Here is a 16649-nt window from a genome sequence, read left to right as displayed (position 1 = left end):
TTGGGGAGGACTGCAGACAGCACAGGGCGAGTTACACGACAGCATGAGGACGTTCCTTCCACGGTCCTGCCTGGCTCTAGGCAATAGTCTATCCCAGAAATCCTGGGGAGCCGGAGCTACAGGAGCTGAGAGAGAGGAATTCCTAACTGCTTAGCGCTGAGCACACACCATGGAGCTCACAGAGACAGAAAGACAGATGTTTGAGCAGAGGATGGTCAGAAATACAGCAGAGAAGGTGCTGCCAAGGGTGTTTCTGGATGGGTCCCGCTGGCGAGGGGCCACGCACAGCAAGGCAAAGCCACAGGGATGAGCATCAGGGATAAACCAACCCAACCCATCGCTTGAACCATGTTTCTCTCAGCATTTCTTTTGCTAATTGAATGAAAGACTGGACTAGGTCAAGATGAGAGTCCTCCAATATTCAGCAAGACTCAGACCTTTCTAAAGGCGCAGGGTCCCCAGCACCAGTTAGTGCTGCTCAGCTCCTGCATCCCCCCGGCCCCCAGTGCAGATCTGGGATAGGGGTACAGGACAGCACAGACCCCAGGGAAGCAAAACAGGGTGTTTTTGTAATTTTTTTCTTTTTTTCTTTTTTTTTTTTTTAATGGAACCTAGCCCTTAAGGCGACAAGTGACTACACAAGGCAAATAAATACACAGCAGAGCCTTAAAGCCAGTAAAACAAACTGGAAACTTTGCTACCAGCCTTCAACTTTTTGAAAATAATAATAAAAAGGAAAAAGAACATTTCTTCCACCTTAATATTCCCAGTACCCACCATCCAGTTTGTTCAACACTTTAAAGCTCAGGAATGCCCCAGCTCTTCGGCGGCGGAGCTGGAGGCATTTCCGACTTTTGGCAAGCAGTTGGGAAACTCAACAGAATTAAAATAGGGATGTCGGAGGACTAGATGTCGGGCACATCTGTAAACATGTTATACATCTCAAAGTTACACACACCTGTAAAGGTGGTACAGTTTATAGGTGAAACAGAACTATTTGCGACTGGCCAACCACACGTTTCTGAACCTGGACTGATACAATACATGATGACTATATAGTATCACACTCAGTATTATACTATATAGTGGTTGATACATCAAATGGAGTAGGCAATCCATAGTCATACGTTTAAAACTAAGCGTGGCAGAAAGCTAAGCGTCTTACACAAGGTACAGAACTCAGTTTCATCGTCCCACCATGAACCCAAGTGTCTCATTCAGGAACAATCTTATTAAAAGTATAAAAACAATTAAAAAAACACATGCTACATACTCCTAATTAACAAAACAAAACAAAAAAGCAGATCATAGAATCGTCGAATATGCTGAGTTGGAAGGGACCCATCAGGACCAGTGATTCCAACTCCTGGCCCTGCACAGGACAGTCCAACAATCCCACCATGTGCCCAAGAGCGTTGTCCAGATGTTTCCTGAACTCAGACAGGTTTGGTGCTGTGATCACTTCCCTGGGAGCCTGTTCCAGTGCTCAACCACCCTCTGGGTGAAAAACCTTTTCCTGATATCAGTCCTAAACCTCCCCTGACTCAGCTTCAGGCCCTCTCCTCGGGTCCTGTCACTGGTAACAAGAGTGAAGAGATCAGTACTTGCCCTTCTGCCTCTCATGAGGAGAGTGAAGACCACAGTGAGCTTTTCCCTGTGTCCTCCAGGCTGAACAAACCAAGTGACCGCAGCTGCTCCTCATATGGCTTCCCCTCCAGACCCTTCCCCATCCTCATGGCCTCCTTTGAATGCTCTCTAACAACTTAATATCTTTTTTATATTGTGGTGCCCAAAACTGTCCACAGGACTCAAGGTGAGGCTGCCCCAGGTCAGAGCAGAGCGGGACAATCCCCTCCCTCACCGGGCCAGCAATGCTGGGCCTGATGCCCCCCAGGACACGGTTGGCCCTCCTGGCTGCCAGGGCACTGCTGACTCATGGCCAATTGGCCATGGACCAGGACCCCCAGGTCCCTTTCCACAGTGCTGCTTTCCAGCATCTCATTCCCCAGTCTAGACACACAGCCAGGGTTGCCCCGTCCCAGGTGCAGAATTCAGCACTTGCCCTTGCTAAACTTCATATAGTTGGTGACTGCCCATCTCCCTGATTTATCCAGGTCTCTCTGCAGGGCCTCTGTGCCCTTGAGAGGCGACAGATCCTCCCACTTCAGTGTGGTCAGCAAACTCACTTAGTATCCCTTCAAGTCCTGTGTCCAGGTCGTTAATGAAGACTTTGGAGAGAGCTGGGCCAAGGATGGAGCCCTGCAGAACCCCACTAGTGACCGGACACCAGCCTGATGGATAAATCTAAGCACAAGGGGTATGCAAAAGTTTTGGGTTTATCTGCTTCCTGTACTGCCCCACAGGATCCAGACTAGTTTTAGGACAACACCAACTGTTGCTGACCTTGATAACCAGGAGCCAGGATTCGGCCACAGACACCCACAATGAGCACTGGGCATGTGTGGAACTGGGGCTGGTCAGCAAACCCATTTCTGCTTTATTCACTTCTCACTCTTGCACTGGACCCTGTGACCTTTCCATCTTTTAAAAAAAAAACCAGAAAAACTACCCGACCCCCAGATGATTTGGACACTCGACACAAGCTGCAATGGGACAGAGTGGGTTACACAGCTGGAGCCTGCACTCTGCTCAGCCTTCCCTACCACTGCTAGGAAGCCTTCCTTTCCCTGGGATTTTTTTTTTAATTATTTTTTAAATTATTATTTTCATTCCTAAGTCCTCCATTTTTTTGTAATAAAATATATTTTTATTAAGAGATAATTAGAAGCAGAGCCCGGAAATACACAGACTGCATTAAAATATAAAAGAGCATTTCCAAGGGGCAGGAAGCCCAGCCGTTGGCGTTCTATGGACAAATTGAAAAGGATTCAAATTCCCATTTTTCTTTTTTTTTTTCTTTTTTTTTTTTTTTAACTTTTTTCTTTTTTTTGTTATTTTGAAATTTTTTTTTAAGAGAAAAAATAATTCAAGAAGGATGAAAGTTAGCAGAACTCAATTCCTCTTCAGTTTTCCATTGAAAATGGGAAAAAAATCCAGCACATTTAGTGTTAGGAGACAGACAGAGCAAATATGAAGCACCTACAGTTGAAAGCAGAAGATACTTTTTTTTTTGTCTTTTTTTTTTTTTCTTGCTCCCAGTAATACAATGGCATTAAACTGTGGGAACAGTAGGGGTTTTTGTTGTTTTTGGGTTTTTTTCCATATTAAATGCCTAAACAGATTGCTTATTTTTCCACGTTGTCTTTTAAAATGAAATAACTCTTCAGTTGCAATAGTCCAAAGTGTAACAGGAGCCAGGTCAACTGTGTGACTTCACCATGCATCCTAGAACTGCAGTATTACCATCTTTCCCTCAGCAGAACGAGTCGTTTTAGACAATATCCCCCGCATAGGATTGCTGCTTTACTCCTGGCAAAACATGCGGATTATAATTCTCTGGAAAAAAAAAGAAACTCTGCAAACTTCAAGGCGTTTCTCCAGCATTCAATGGAAAACAAACCAGAAAAAAAAATGAAACTAAATGGGGGAGGCGAAAGGGAAAGGGGAGATGAAGGATGGTGAATCATCCTGATTTCCCTGTGATTAGTGTGTCACTACAGTCACAGAACAAGAAACAGAAACCTTGTCAAGTGGAAATGCCTCTCCAGTGGGTTGCTGTTGCCCATGTAGACGACAGCAGGAACTTTGAAACCGGGCTTGTAATTGAGTCTGTATTCCTTAATCACTTGCATTCACTCTTTAAACAAAAACAAAACAAAACAAAAATGAAAAAAAAAATCTATTCAGTACCGGAGATTAAATAATCACGTGTGTAGTCTCGTTGAAATAAATTTTCAGATTCCTTAAGAAGTCTAATTACTTTCAGTTGCCACTTTTAAATAACTATATATATATTTGTATATATTATCCTGTGATTCTAGTTATGGTTCCTCTGCTGCACTGAAGATTTAGAAGGAGCATAAAAGCCTTTTTGTCCCCCACGAACAGCACAAATGCTGCAGAAAGGTTATAACAGGCAGTCTTGTCTTGCTACCTTCATTGATCCGGGCGATCCATGGCTTCATCATAAGTGATTATCCTTTTGGGATCTGGAAAGAAAGCAGAATTCTAAGTTTTTGACAAGCTGAAGATAAACACAAGAGATCTGCATGGTACTTGTACCTTAACAGATTTTTCCTTTGGACCCCCCTCCTGCCAACGCACCCCAAGCCTGGGCTGGTTTCCTCAGAGCAGCACACGAGTCTCCATATGCAGCTCTTCCCACACAGAACCTCTTCTCAGGTGATTTGTGGGGATACACCAGAATAAAAGTTATTACTGGATGCGACACCCAGCACCAGAAATAGAAAGCAATTTTGTATACACATAGGGAAGAGTCATTAAATCTAATTCTGGTTTTATTGCTCTTGTAGAGACTCTGCTTCACTCTGAACACCCCACCATTATGGTACAGCTTACTGTCCTGAATTTTAGTGATATGAAACACAGATAAATCCAGACTACAAACTGCAGGCACTGAAGAACTGAACTCAGGCATCTCCAGACATGCAGACAATCCACTCTCACTCATCCCCCATCCCAACAAACAGAGCAGGACAGTGCAATTTGGTTTATTTATTCTTTCCAGCACCCTTACCTTGCTTCTGCAAATTCCAAACCGCTTCCATTTCTGTGAAGGCAAAAGGAGAAGACCACTGTTATTATGCAGATTGATGTTACCATTAGAGACAACTTTAAACACAGTTTAATTTCCCAAGTGTGGCACAACAGAGCTGCGGCTGTGCCAAGGCTTTCAGACAGAGCCCACCCCATGCAGTCCAGCAGCACAGCTCCAGCCCATCCCGAATTTGACACGAATAATCCAGCAACAAAAGGCAAAGGGGTGGCTGTAACATGGTCTTAAGGGTCAGAGGGCCAAGATGAGCATCAGAAATGTCACCACCATTCCCCAGTCCTACAAATCACAGTCTGACTTCAGGCTTTACTAATCTGACTCCAACGCTGCTTCGCGTGTTACAGCCTCAACAAGGAGCCTGAAGAGATGATTTTTACGAGTTGATGTTTAGTGTGTGTGAAACCAGAACCCCAGGACACGGCAAGTTTCACATGGCTCACACTGTGCATGTGCTGAAGCACACCAGGCAGGGACTGCTGTGCCAACATCACTGCAAAGCTGCTGCCAACACACCACCCGAGAGCAAGGTGTGATGCTCTCAGACACCCAGCTGCCTGCTTGGCTTGAGGTTCTTTCCCCAGTTTACCCCTACAACATGTTTGCAGGCTGAATACAAATCCTCCCCAGTTCTCCCTGAAAAAGCACGTGCTTTTGTTTACCTCAGAAATAAAAAAGTTAAATGCTCTTTTCATCCACACTGAGAAACAGAAGGCTCTTCCCTTTAAAACGTCCCACAAATCAAGTCACACCTTTAGAGATCCATTCAAAATAACCTCATTTAGCCACTACGGAGATGGAATTTTGTGAGCTAGAATATTTATGAAGGCACTAACTGTGCCCTGCGCCCAAGTTTAAGAGACAAAATTTTTAAAAAAGGAGCATTTAGTAGGAACACGACCTGCAAGAACCACCTTTCAAGTCTCCCTTCTGCCACAAAGGAGGGTGACAGGACCTTGGTGGGGGTTGGAACAGAGAATATCAAGGGATTATCAGGCTACACGGGATGTGCAGTAAAGCACAAAACAAGGCAATAAGTGAACTATCCGGCATGGGAAAGGAAGAAGAAAAAGCCCTACAAAACTCATGGCCTCAGCACGATGTGTGCCAAGTGTCACCTCCATCAATCGCGTCCCTTTTCCAACCCTTCATCTGTCCTTTGTCCTCTACAATCTCCAGCTCCCCAGGGCAGGAAATTGCATGCAAATAAATATTGCCAGCCCTCCCTGCACAATTAAGCCTTTTGTAAGGAAAGCCCCGGCAAAATTTTACGAGGTCTGTTATTTTTGCGTCACGACAACAACGGCAACATTTTGCACTTTCATGGGGGGGGGGAACCTTAAGTGCTTTGGGAATAGTAGCCAGCCTCTAACACCCCCAGGGATATAAGCAGCCTGGTGAGGGACAGCCTCCCTCATCCGCCAGATGCAGATTCCCCCGAAGTAAAATGAACCAGCTACTAAAATTACCTCTCGCAGAGCGAGTTTTCCATTCAGCACAGTTAGATGCATCATTTCCTAACAGCTAAAGAGCATCTCCTACTTTAACAGCTTTCCCCAAAGGCTGGGGACAGAAAACTACTCTCGAGTTGTTGGTTGCTCCACATTAGAGCAATGTTTGAGCATCAAATACAAGGCAGAGCTGAAGCATTGCCCCACTACTGTATCCCATGTATAGAACACGTCTTCTTGTGCTCTTCATTTGGTTGTAACTTCCCTGGACACCACAAGAACTGCTTGTATTAAGACATGTCTGACAACAAGACAGATGGTGAGATACTATTATGGACACACCAAAAACCTTTTAAGTTGTCAAAATTCTGTTTAGATTAAAAAAACTAACAAACCAACAACTAAACTCTCCAACCTTTTCAGACTCCAATTTTCCTTCTCCTTCTTCAGAAAGAGAGGGTGTTGTAAAGTGTCCTGTAAATCCCAGACACCTGGACACACTGACTGGCAGATGCTCAAGCTCATAAAGCTACAAAACCAAAGACCATGGGGAAACAATGCAGTAACAGCTCTTACTAAATATCATCTGTCATCAGCAGAGCAAGGTGCTCCCATTCACCTGTCCAGCAGCACAGGGACACAGGATAGTACAGGCTGAGCACACTGACCAACTGAAACAACTTCACAGAGGAAAAAAAAAATAAGACTTAGGTTAACTGCAATGCCAAACTAGGGGAAAAATGGGTTTTCTTCCATCTTAAAATGAAATTTAATCATTCATTCTGCTTTACATGGTAATACACTAGCATGTGTTTTCCTCCCAGTTCCAGGCTGCGGTCACCTACAACTGACACAAGGTGCTGTGACAAGTGCCATGGCCACTGTCACAGAGGTTGGACTGACCTGGTGGACAGGCAGCTCAGCAGAGCCACCACTGCCCAATGCCTGGGTCCAGCCAAGCAGAGCAGTGAGCTCAGGGATGCAGGGTGGAATAAAAGACAGTACCTATGAGCTGGGCATGCAAGAGGCCCTAAGCCTGCTTTCAGTCCTTCCTTGGGCTCAAAGAGCTCTTTTCTTGAGCCTGTCTTCCCTGGATAAAGCTTTCAGAGCAGGTTTAAGCAAAGGACTCTTACAGTTGCTCACCCTGATGGGAAAAGGCACCATCAGCCCAAGCCCACCTCTCTCCAATACTGACCCCAAACCCATTGCTGCCCTTTCCAAAGACCTGACCAACAGACAAGAGCCACCATTCCCAAAACAGGACAGGCGGCCAGGGAAATGGCACACTTCCCTCTCAGTGGACTCCAACCCAGCTGGATAAAATGCCACCAATAAACCCTTGCACAACCCAGCATCAAAGCCAGCCCTGCTCCAAGCCAGGGGCAGAACTAGGTCACCTCCTGCACCCCTTCCAACCTCCAGTTTTCCAGGATTTTTTACAATTAGCTGGCCTCTCCACAGCCCTCTGGCTCAGGTTTCCTGAGGAACTGCCCGGGGCAGACAGCCCCAGTCACATCCACCTAAACCACTTTTTCTGGGGACTATCACTGAAACAAAGGGGGGGTGGAGGAAGGCTTTGATGTCAGGAACAGACTAAGGCACACTCCAGTGAATTGTGCTGGGATTCCTCATAGGTCAATAAACTTTATAGCAGGACTGGTACATAATCTTGGAGGGGAAAGAAGTGTTTCTGTGATAACTTGTTAAGACAGGCACTTTTACACACTTTTTCCTCGCTAGAGAGGCAGTCCCTGCAAACAGAAGTGTCTGCACAATGCCACGGAACTAGTTCTTTGTTCTTATAAATCTCACTATTGTCCCTAAAATAAAACACTAAAAACATAACAAAAAGGGACCATTCTTATCTGATTTTTCTGCTTCTACCTGCAGGACATAATGCTTAAGTTCAGGGGATTGCCCAAGAAATGAAGCAAAGACTAAACATTCCATGCTGTGGAGACTCGTGGCTGTACTGAATACACAGTACTCATCCTGACAACTGGAAAGAGCAGAGACTCAAAGGAGAATTAAATCAGCTTTTGCCCCACAGCTCAGGCCCTACAAGGCCATAAGCAACAGAGTGAGACCTAACCCCTTCCCACCAATGGGGATGGGAAAAAAAGGCTCTTTCCCCCCCCCAACTCCCCTCCTGATGTAAAGGATGAAAATTGCTGAATTCACAGCTCTGCTATTTCTTCTGACCCAGTTCACCATTCCAGTGAACGCCACTCCTGGCTGGCCCACGCTGCCTTGCTCTATTTTCCATGCTGCTCTTCTGCTTCTTCACGCGAGCAGAGATGCTGAGAAGGAACAAAGCAGCAGCACAGGCAGAAACTCGGGGGCAAGTCAGAAGAGGGAAACGCTGCAGCTTCCTCTCCTCCACCCATGTGGTCTTTGCTGCTGTGCAGCTGAGCTGGAGGCCTCAATTATTTGCTTTTTAGCTCAGGACAAGCAAATTATTGAGCTTCCCACCACAAAGCTTGCCATCTAGAGCCCAGTGTCAGTGACAGCCTGGCCTGGAAGACTGCAACTGCCCAAACGTGACAGAATTCTGCACAGCATTGACAATTATTCCGATACGAAGCCTTTCTTCCAGCTGTCTCTAAAAGAAGGAATAAAGCAGTAAGAAGATGCTGGTTTCAACAGAAGTAAAGATGAGATACAACCAGCCTCCTCTTCTGAAATTCCAAAAAAATCTGCAAAGACCAGTTTTACCTCAAAAAGATAAGGATTTTGGCAATGCCACACCAAGGCAGAAGCTCAACTCTAACCTAGATAGGGACAATGACCACAAGCCACAGCATCACTTCTTCCTGGTCCTTCTAGTCTGCCATACTAAGCTACTGTCCCTGTCTCCAAGCACATCCACAGCAGACCCACAAGTGCTCAGCTAAATCAGATCTCCCTTGGCAAATCAGATTTGTCACCTGCGAGTGTTTCAAGGCACCGTCACAAACCCCGAGCGGCACGGGCTGTCAGTGAAGGCAGCCACATTGAGGGATCGTGTTTTACACTCAAGCAGATCAGATGATCAAGGGAGTCTTTCTGCCCTTTAAACAGAGGAAAAAAAAGAAAAGAAAGAAGCAGGGGCACAAGGAAACCAACAGGAAAAGCTTCCAAGAGAACAAGAAGAGGGTGCACCATCAGCCTGGCCTGAACATTCCCAGTGCTTTGACTTCTGGGGAGAAAGCAATCCAGACACATGCAAAGGAGCACAGGAATCCTCCACTAAGACCTCACTGTGCTCTGCAACCACCAAGTCTCACACCCCAGTGGAGCCTCGCCAGCGCCCAGGGTGCTGTGGTGGGGTAAATGGGATCCCTGCACCAGAGCCAGTCCTCCCTGTGTGCTACCTCCTCCATCCATCTTTCCACAAAGAAGCTGTGAAGCAATTACAATCCATAATGTCCCATGCAGTCACTGGGCAAATCACACATAGGAAAGCCTGGTTTGCTGGAACAAAGCTACTGAGTAAGCTGGAGGCTTTCCCATAGCCTATTTACAGTCCAGGATGAGGATCCACACAACATGGTCACAGCTACAGGCACAAACAGTGCAGAAAAGGGTGCACATTTGTGACAGACAGGTCAAAGCCCTGCTACCACTCACATTACAGCCTATCCCTCACTGCAGCACCCAGAGCTTCATCCTTGCGCTGAACTACTGCACTTGGAGGAGCTCAGGGCAGGAAGACACCGGGACCCCACCAGTGCTCCACACTCACTCCTGTCCTTGCCCCATGATCGTTTTTCTTTGTGTTCATAACCCCAGGGGAGGGCAGATGTGAAGATCAAACTACTGAGACTTTGCTCAAAAGCAAACAGATCAATCCAAGAGGGAGAAGTTCACCCTCCTCTCGAAATCAAAACCAAACAACACGAGGACCCAACTGCCCAGGATGCCCTAACACTGACCCAGGCAAACCCACACACTCTCCCAAGCAGGGAGGAGGGGAAGGCAGCTTGCAAAAAGCAACTGAGTGAAATCGTTCCTTTCCTACTGCAGGGGAACTGGTCGGTTTGGAGTAGGACCTCAGGAAAACAGCCCAAGATAAACGGAGAAACCGTGTGGGAATTAACCACTGCACTGCTGCCCTGCAAACACACCCTGGCAGCTCCGGGTTGGAGGCATTTCCCAGCACACTGTGGGCTCCAGCTGTAGGATCATGGCCATGAAGAGGACATAGGAGGCACCGTTCCTCCAAATACTCCTTAACCCAACTCACCCCAATAATGAATGAAATGCAACACCCAACATCATCAGAAGTACTAAGAACTGGACTGATCTCCTGCTTTGTGAACCAGCAATTGCGTTTGGGGACTAAATAGGAGAAAGACAAGCCTAAGCTCTTTGGAGCACCCCATCACTGCATTAAAGACAACACTGAGTAGAAACATTCATTGTCTTTTACTCCTAAAGAAATCAGCAGAGAGGAGTGGTGGGGCAGGAACCCCAGGTTGTTTGTTCTGGATGCTCAAAGCAAGATGCTTCAGAGCAACAGCTCTAGAAGGAGAGCTTCGCACCAGAAGAAGAGCAGAGAACAGTATTTCACGGGTGCTTCAGGTGGTCATTCTTGCCATTAAATGTAATTAACTCCTGTGTTTAGAAGAGCTAAACACAGCCAGGCTTTGAAGTTAACACCTCCTTGAGAGGACATGGGAAGGGAGTGTTCTTTATTTTCCTGTTGTTGCTATTGTTTTACTGGGATCTGTCTTCCACAGCAAGTGAGAAAGGGAGAGCTGATCAGCCTTGCTGGCTGAACAGTTGCTTTTCTACAAGTTCAGGCTGACAAAAACAAAGGGACAAACCGAAGGGAAGGGAGTATTTGCAAACTTAAGATCACCTAGGATTTCTCTCCATGCTATGCTTCCTGGTACTCCCGTTTTCTGATAGGAAATTGGGATTTAGGCAGCAGGTAGACATAAGAATGAAAACAGAAAGCCTGCTTTAATGCTGGCATAGACTGAGCTGAAAGGAGAGGACCCAGATAAAATCAATTGATGAATGCTGTTCTCAAGAATACTAGAGCTTGAAATGTTAACATCATAAGAGGGAGATGACCTGAAAAAAATATTTGGAGTATTTATTTTTAAATGATTGGGCTTGTTATTACTAAAGGCAGGCATCTGAGTTTGCAAACTGGTAATTTAAGAACTTTGCAGTGGGTGAAAACACAGCAAATTTGCCAAAGCCAGCCAAATACCAGCTCTCTGCAGAGAGGAGGAAGACATTATCCACATTTGTATGTGGAACAGTAAACAAAAAACAGATTATCACCTTGTTCCCTTCAGAGGATGCAGGGAGAGGGAAGGGGGTCGAATAAAAAAGGAATTGCCCCTGTGTTGGTCAGGGGTGGGTAAGTAATGCCATCCCAAAAGGGAACACACAACCAGGCTCCTGTTAACACTGAGCCAGCACCAGAAGCCAAGAACTGCCACAAGACCTCAGAGCTTCTGGGGCTGAGGCTAAAGCAGAAAGCAAGCCATCCCACAGGCTTCCCTCTCCTCGTTCCCATTTTCAAGTGTCTGTATCATGTTTGAGTCATTTCAGTCTCAAAAAAAACAGGGAAAAAAAAGGAGCTGGACTACAAAGGACTCCATGAAAGCAATAAAATCACCTGAAAGATGTAGCTTACAAAGACAAGGAGAGAATTCAATCTGCAGCTTACAGAGGAACTGATAAGAAAAGATTGGTCTTGCTGTTGCTGTAATATTCAAGAAGGGCAGGGGAAAAGTGTGTGTGGGTCACACTTAGAAAAAAAAAATCACACCTAGGGCTGTAGGAATAATTTTTTCTTCCTTCAAAGCCATGATTTCATGGTCTGATCTGCCCAGGGGAGAAGCTGCAACACCTTGGTGGTAGAGGTGTGAGCACAGACTATGAAGCTTTTTCAATGACAGAATATCACCTGGTAAAGCTGGAACAGAGCGGGTGAACCTACACATTTAACTCCTTCCATTGCCGAGAGGCTTAGGAGGGCCTGCTAAGCATCATCCCTATCAACATCACTCATGCTTGTCCACGGGAACAGGGAAACAAATACCCCTTAACATTAATTAAACAACGGTTTGCGTAGCTTCCCAAACCATTACAGCCACGAGAGATATGCAAGCAAAAAAGAAAAGCTCATTTTTAAAACAATCAGAATTGCTGGAAGGAATATATCACGTTAGAATATTGCACTTATAAAAATAGAAGTAAAAACAAAAAAAGAAAAGAATGCCCTTAGGGAGCAAGTTAAGCCATTACCTTTAGTGTGATATAGAATAGCAGCCCTCAGGTCAAAAGAACCCCAGCTATCTTTCCTTTCTAGGCCTCTCTGGTACCTCTGTTCTTTGGCGGAGGATAGCAAATTGTTCGTAGGAGAGGCCAGAGGATTCTCTACTTCATAGTCTTTTGAAAGAAACACTAAAGCACCTTGGCTACCGGTGTCTGCCTTTTGTAGGTCACCTGTGTGATGTGACTCCAAAGCTAAGACACCACCCTCAACAGCAGTCCCAGGCTTAAGAATAGCACTAAGAATTTGAGGGCTAGTCCGTTTATCCAGCTCATAAGCCTTAGGAAACACAGGTTGTTCAGTTCCTGAGGGAGTGATTTCAGCACACTGTGAAACCAAAGTGGCAGGATATTCCCCTTGAAATGTCACTTCCATTAACTGATTATCGGCAGATTTCCCCACAACAGTTTCGGGTCCAGCACTGGGCTCGTTTATGAAAGACAAGCCCCACTGATTCTGGAAGATATCGCCCAGGTTCTGCTGATTCGTCTGCGAAGGGAAATCGACTTGCGCTGCACCCAGGAGCACAGTTTGCATATTTGAAGGGTAGATAAAAAGGCCAGATTTCTTTTGTTCTAGAGCTGTCGAAGTTGTACTCATGTCCTGGGCTACTGACTCGGAGGAGGTCGATGGTACAGTACTAGCAGCAGTTGAGAGCAGTGGCTGGGTCCCTGGGGAATACACACTTCCATCGGTCCCCGCGAGGATCGGCCCATTGGAGAAGCTGGCAGAGGTGACAGATTTCATAGCAGACATGGGGACCTGGGACAGCCGACTTGATGTTTGGGCCTGAGTTTCCCCGGCAGATGACGAAGATGACGAAGACGACGAAGTGGATGGGGTTTGAGCTGCTTTGTTGAGGTTTTCTTTAACTTTACTTGCATAACTAATTTTGGGAACAATTTTAGCACTGCTATTGTCCACTGGAAAAACTGGGGGTGGTTTAAATAAGGTCCATGAGTCCTCTTTAGACGCAGCCGACGATGCGTGCTTCCCTTTGGGCCGGTCATCAAACTTCTTGCTGCTAATCCCAGGTTTGGCATCAGAGTTTTTCCGGGGTACATCCCCGAGCCCAGGCTTTCCCCGGCCTGCTCCACCAGCCCCAGCCTCGTATTTCCAAACAGGCTTAGTATTTTCAATTCGGTTCCCCTTTTGTTCACTATAATCAGGCTTGAAACTCTCAAGTTCCTGTTTCAAGGTTGGTGCACTGACCTCCTGCTGCATTATTTTGTCCTGTACTAGATTCAAGTTCTCACAACCCTTGGCACTGTTGCGCCTGCCTTTCCGTTTTTTAGGCGTGGTATATCCACTCTCGGAGCCACTACCATCGTTATCGGCCCCTTTGCCTACGTAGCCATTGGTGATATAGCTGGAATTATTGGTTACCATGCCGTTTGGAATAGACACTCCCTCTGGCTTGTCCGAGGACTGGCCTTCTCTAAGTTTATTTTCATAGGACTTCTCATTCTTTTTGTCCATGCTATTTTTCTGAATGAAGTTCTTGGGTTTGATTCCAGCTTTCCCCAAAGCACTGGCCTTCACAGTCTGCTTTGGGGGGACATTAGAATCTATGAGCTGCTGGCTGCCATTGGGTACCCTGGATCCTGGGGCGGTGGCTTCATCAGAGCACAGGCCCTTCAGTGACACTTCTCTTTCTCCTGCGTTACCATTGAGCTCTCCGTAGCCTAGAAAAAAGCCAGAATGTGAAATGTTAAATTCTTTGTTGCACAAAGCTGTAATCAGCCCCAAACATATCGTTTCCTCAAGCAGACATTTTAAAATAGGAAAACGTCCAGTCTCTGAGGTACATCAGGATGAACTCGTTTGCTGGAACCCACGGCAAGAAGGGTTAAGCAGAAAGTACCAGCAGTGACTGACTCTCACATAACTGGGTGACATATAGACACTATAACAAAGCAAAAGAAAATACAGATACTATTTCAGGAAAATATACTGTACTAGAGATCTCTGGCAGGCTGGAGAGCTATTTCATCAGCTACTATTTCCAGGTCACAGAAAGGAAAAAAATTAATTCCCAGCATGCTTCGAGACAGAGGGATCCACTGACAAGATCTGTGGAGGTTCAGAATCCACATTGTGAACAAGGGACAAGTCCTGCCATCTCCATCAGCTCTCGGGCCTGCAACACCAGCAGCCCTCATTCCCACCCTTGTCCCAAGTGCCATCACAGTAAACGGGGGGGGGGAATGGGGGGAGGGAGAAAAATAAAAAAGCAGGTTTTCAAAAGGGACATGTGCAAGTCCACTTGAAAGGTGGAGGGAGAGTGTGACTGCATCTTCTCTCTGTGTTTCAAGATAGCAACCAACACCTCCCTACACGTGCTCTTCAGTACTGAAAAGGTGATAAAACTGGGAGGAAATGCATCCCTGCGAGAGCCTTTCTGCTGCTACCAGCAACTGGTCTCTTGTCCACTGAAAAACTGGTATTTCAGAGTCCCTGGGAGAGATGGTATGAGCTTGAGACCCAAGAAATAAAGTATTTGCTGAGGGCTCCAACTGATCATACCACGAGATTATACTGCACACTCAGCTTTCCTTTTTCCTTCTGAAGGTCAGTTTTAGGCCTCATGGTTGTGAAATGAATCTTGGAAGTGCAATTCAAGCGAAGCTGGAAGCTCAGGACAGTCCACACTGAGCCACCTCACCTTCCTCTTTGTTTTTTTCCTTTTTAAAAATCCCTGGCCAGAGGCCTGTTGCTTTCGAGGACCCTGGCTACAATGCCCCAAGAGAATCCCTGGAGCCCCACTGGGAGACAGGGAGAGCACACTGTGCCCAGCTCAACAAATCCAGTCCAGCTGTGGACTGAGCAGAGGGATCCCTCCTACTGCACCCGTTCCTCCTCTGACTCATCCGTCCTCCTTCCCGAGGCTGGAAAGCCTTACATCTCCTGCAACCACTGACCCACCTAAGGCTCCATCTGCAGCCACGGTGGCACGGAGTCAGCACAGCGAGGGAGTCCCTCAACAACAGGAGCAGGCAAGACTCCAGCTTGAAAAAGAATGTTTTTGTTGTTGCTGATGTTGTTGAAATTAACTGCTATAACTGAAAATCATTGTTACTCTCACATCCTGGAGCCTCAGATGTCTGGCAGATGTAACTGCTCAAGCTCTCTGCGAGCCTGGAACACAAGAATCCTTGTAGGAATCTTTACAGAAATTCCACAACTAAGTTTGCCAAGGGGGATCAAAAAGGATTTTACTACGTGCAAGTATCTGCAACCACCACAACTTCCACTATAACTTTCTAATATGCTGTTAAAAAAAGTTAACCATAAATACTTCATCCCAGAGAGAACTGGTAGGGTGGGATTCTCAGCTGAGCCAACAACTAAAAATTAAGCATTTCAGAATAACATGGAGAGGAAGCCTTCTCAAGAGCAGCGTGTTACAGCTGACCTTGTATGACTCAAGACTTCTGACACCACTTGTTAATGAAACAAAACAATAAGAGTGGTCATAAGACCATTGCAGATGAGGAGCAAAAGAATAAAATGAAGAACAAAATCCATTTCAGTAAGTCAGTGTGTCAGCAGTTTCTAGTTCCAATTCTCAAGTATTCACAGCTCAGCTGCCTGAGTTTTCTCCAAATCAACATTTGGCACAGCTGGCCCTTGCCTGGACACTGAGGTGCAGCAACCAAAATTTGGGGGAGAGGAAAAAAACCCCACAGGATAGTAAGACGAACAGGTGAAGAGAATTTAGCAACCTCACAAACCATTTCGGAGCCGGGAAGGGAGGGGTGCCAGCCTAAGCGCATATTAAAACCCTGGGCACGCTGCAAACAGTGAAATGACTACTCAACTTATTTTTGCTCAGTAACTTATTTTAGCGTGTGCCGGATCAGGTCCCTCCCTGTCTGCCCGGGCAGCACACAGGGCACTGCCGACCCCGCTCCGCTGCTGCCAGGCCCCCTCCCACCTCCCGCCTCGTTATGTAAAAGGAAATTTCAAGGGAAAAAAAAAAATAAATGCACGCGGCATTCCTGCCGGGCTGGTGACCACGCACTGGCTCTGACTCCACACAAGCCCCCCAAAATGGGGAGCCGGGGAGCCCCCCAGGAGCGCGGCGGGGGCTCCGGCCCTGAACGGGAGCGGCCCCCCCACCCCGGTGCCCGGCCACCGCCTCTGCGGCGCTGCCGCCCGGCCCGCGGGGCTCGGCCCGGCCCGGGCACCGCAGCCCCGGACTCGGCGAGGAGGAGGCGGCCGAGGG

At 46.7% G+C, this 16649-nt stretch overlaps 1 protein-coding gene across 3 annotated transcripts in view; it reads right to left on the bottom strand.

The window, feature by feature from the left end:
* Positions 1 to 3099: 3099 nt before the first annotated feature.
* NUFIP2 (nuclear FMR1 interacting protein 2) overlaps positions 3100 to 16649 on the bottom strand; it is a 30716-nt gene continuing 17166 nt past the window's right edge. Inside the window, exons 2-5 of one of the 3 annotated variants that reach the window (XM_027690771.1) lie at positions 12394 to 14106; positions 4658 to 4690; positions 4055 to 4109; positions 3100 to 3757 (exon numbers count right to left, since the gene is read on the bottom strand). In XM_027690771.1, coding sequence (XP_027546572.1) covers positions 4057 to 4109; positions 4658 to 4690; positions 12394 to 14106 — 1799 coding nt within the window. In that variant the 3' untranslated portion in view covers positions 3100 to 3757; positions 4055 to 4056. Of the gene's footprint in view, positions 4110 to 4657; positions 4691 to 12393; positions 14107 to 16649 lie in introns of all 3 variants that reach the window. The other 2 variants (XM_027690772.1, XM_027690770.1) reach the window with 2 other exon arrangements.

The sequence above is a fragment of the Neopelma chrysocephalum genome, unplaced genomic scaffold (assembly GCF_003984885.1).
Source record: "Neopelma chrysocephalum unplaced genomic scaffold, ASM398488v2 Primary Assembly neopelma1_82, whole genome shotgun sequence".
NCBI classification, from domain to species: domain Eukaryota; kingdom Metazoa; phylum Chordata; class Aves; order Passeriformes; family Pipridae; genus Neopelma; species Neopelma chrysocephalum.
The sequence above is the reverse complement of the archived record's forward strand: the minus strand, read 5'-3'. Positions and strand labels throughout refer to the sequence as shown.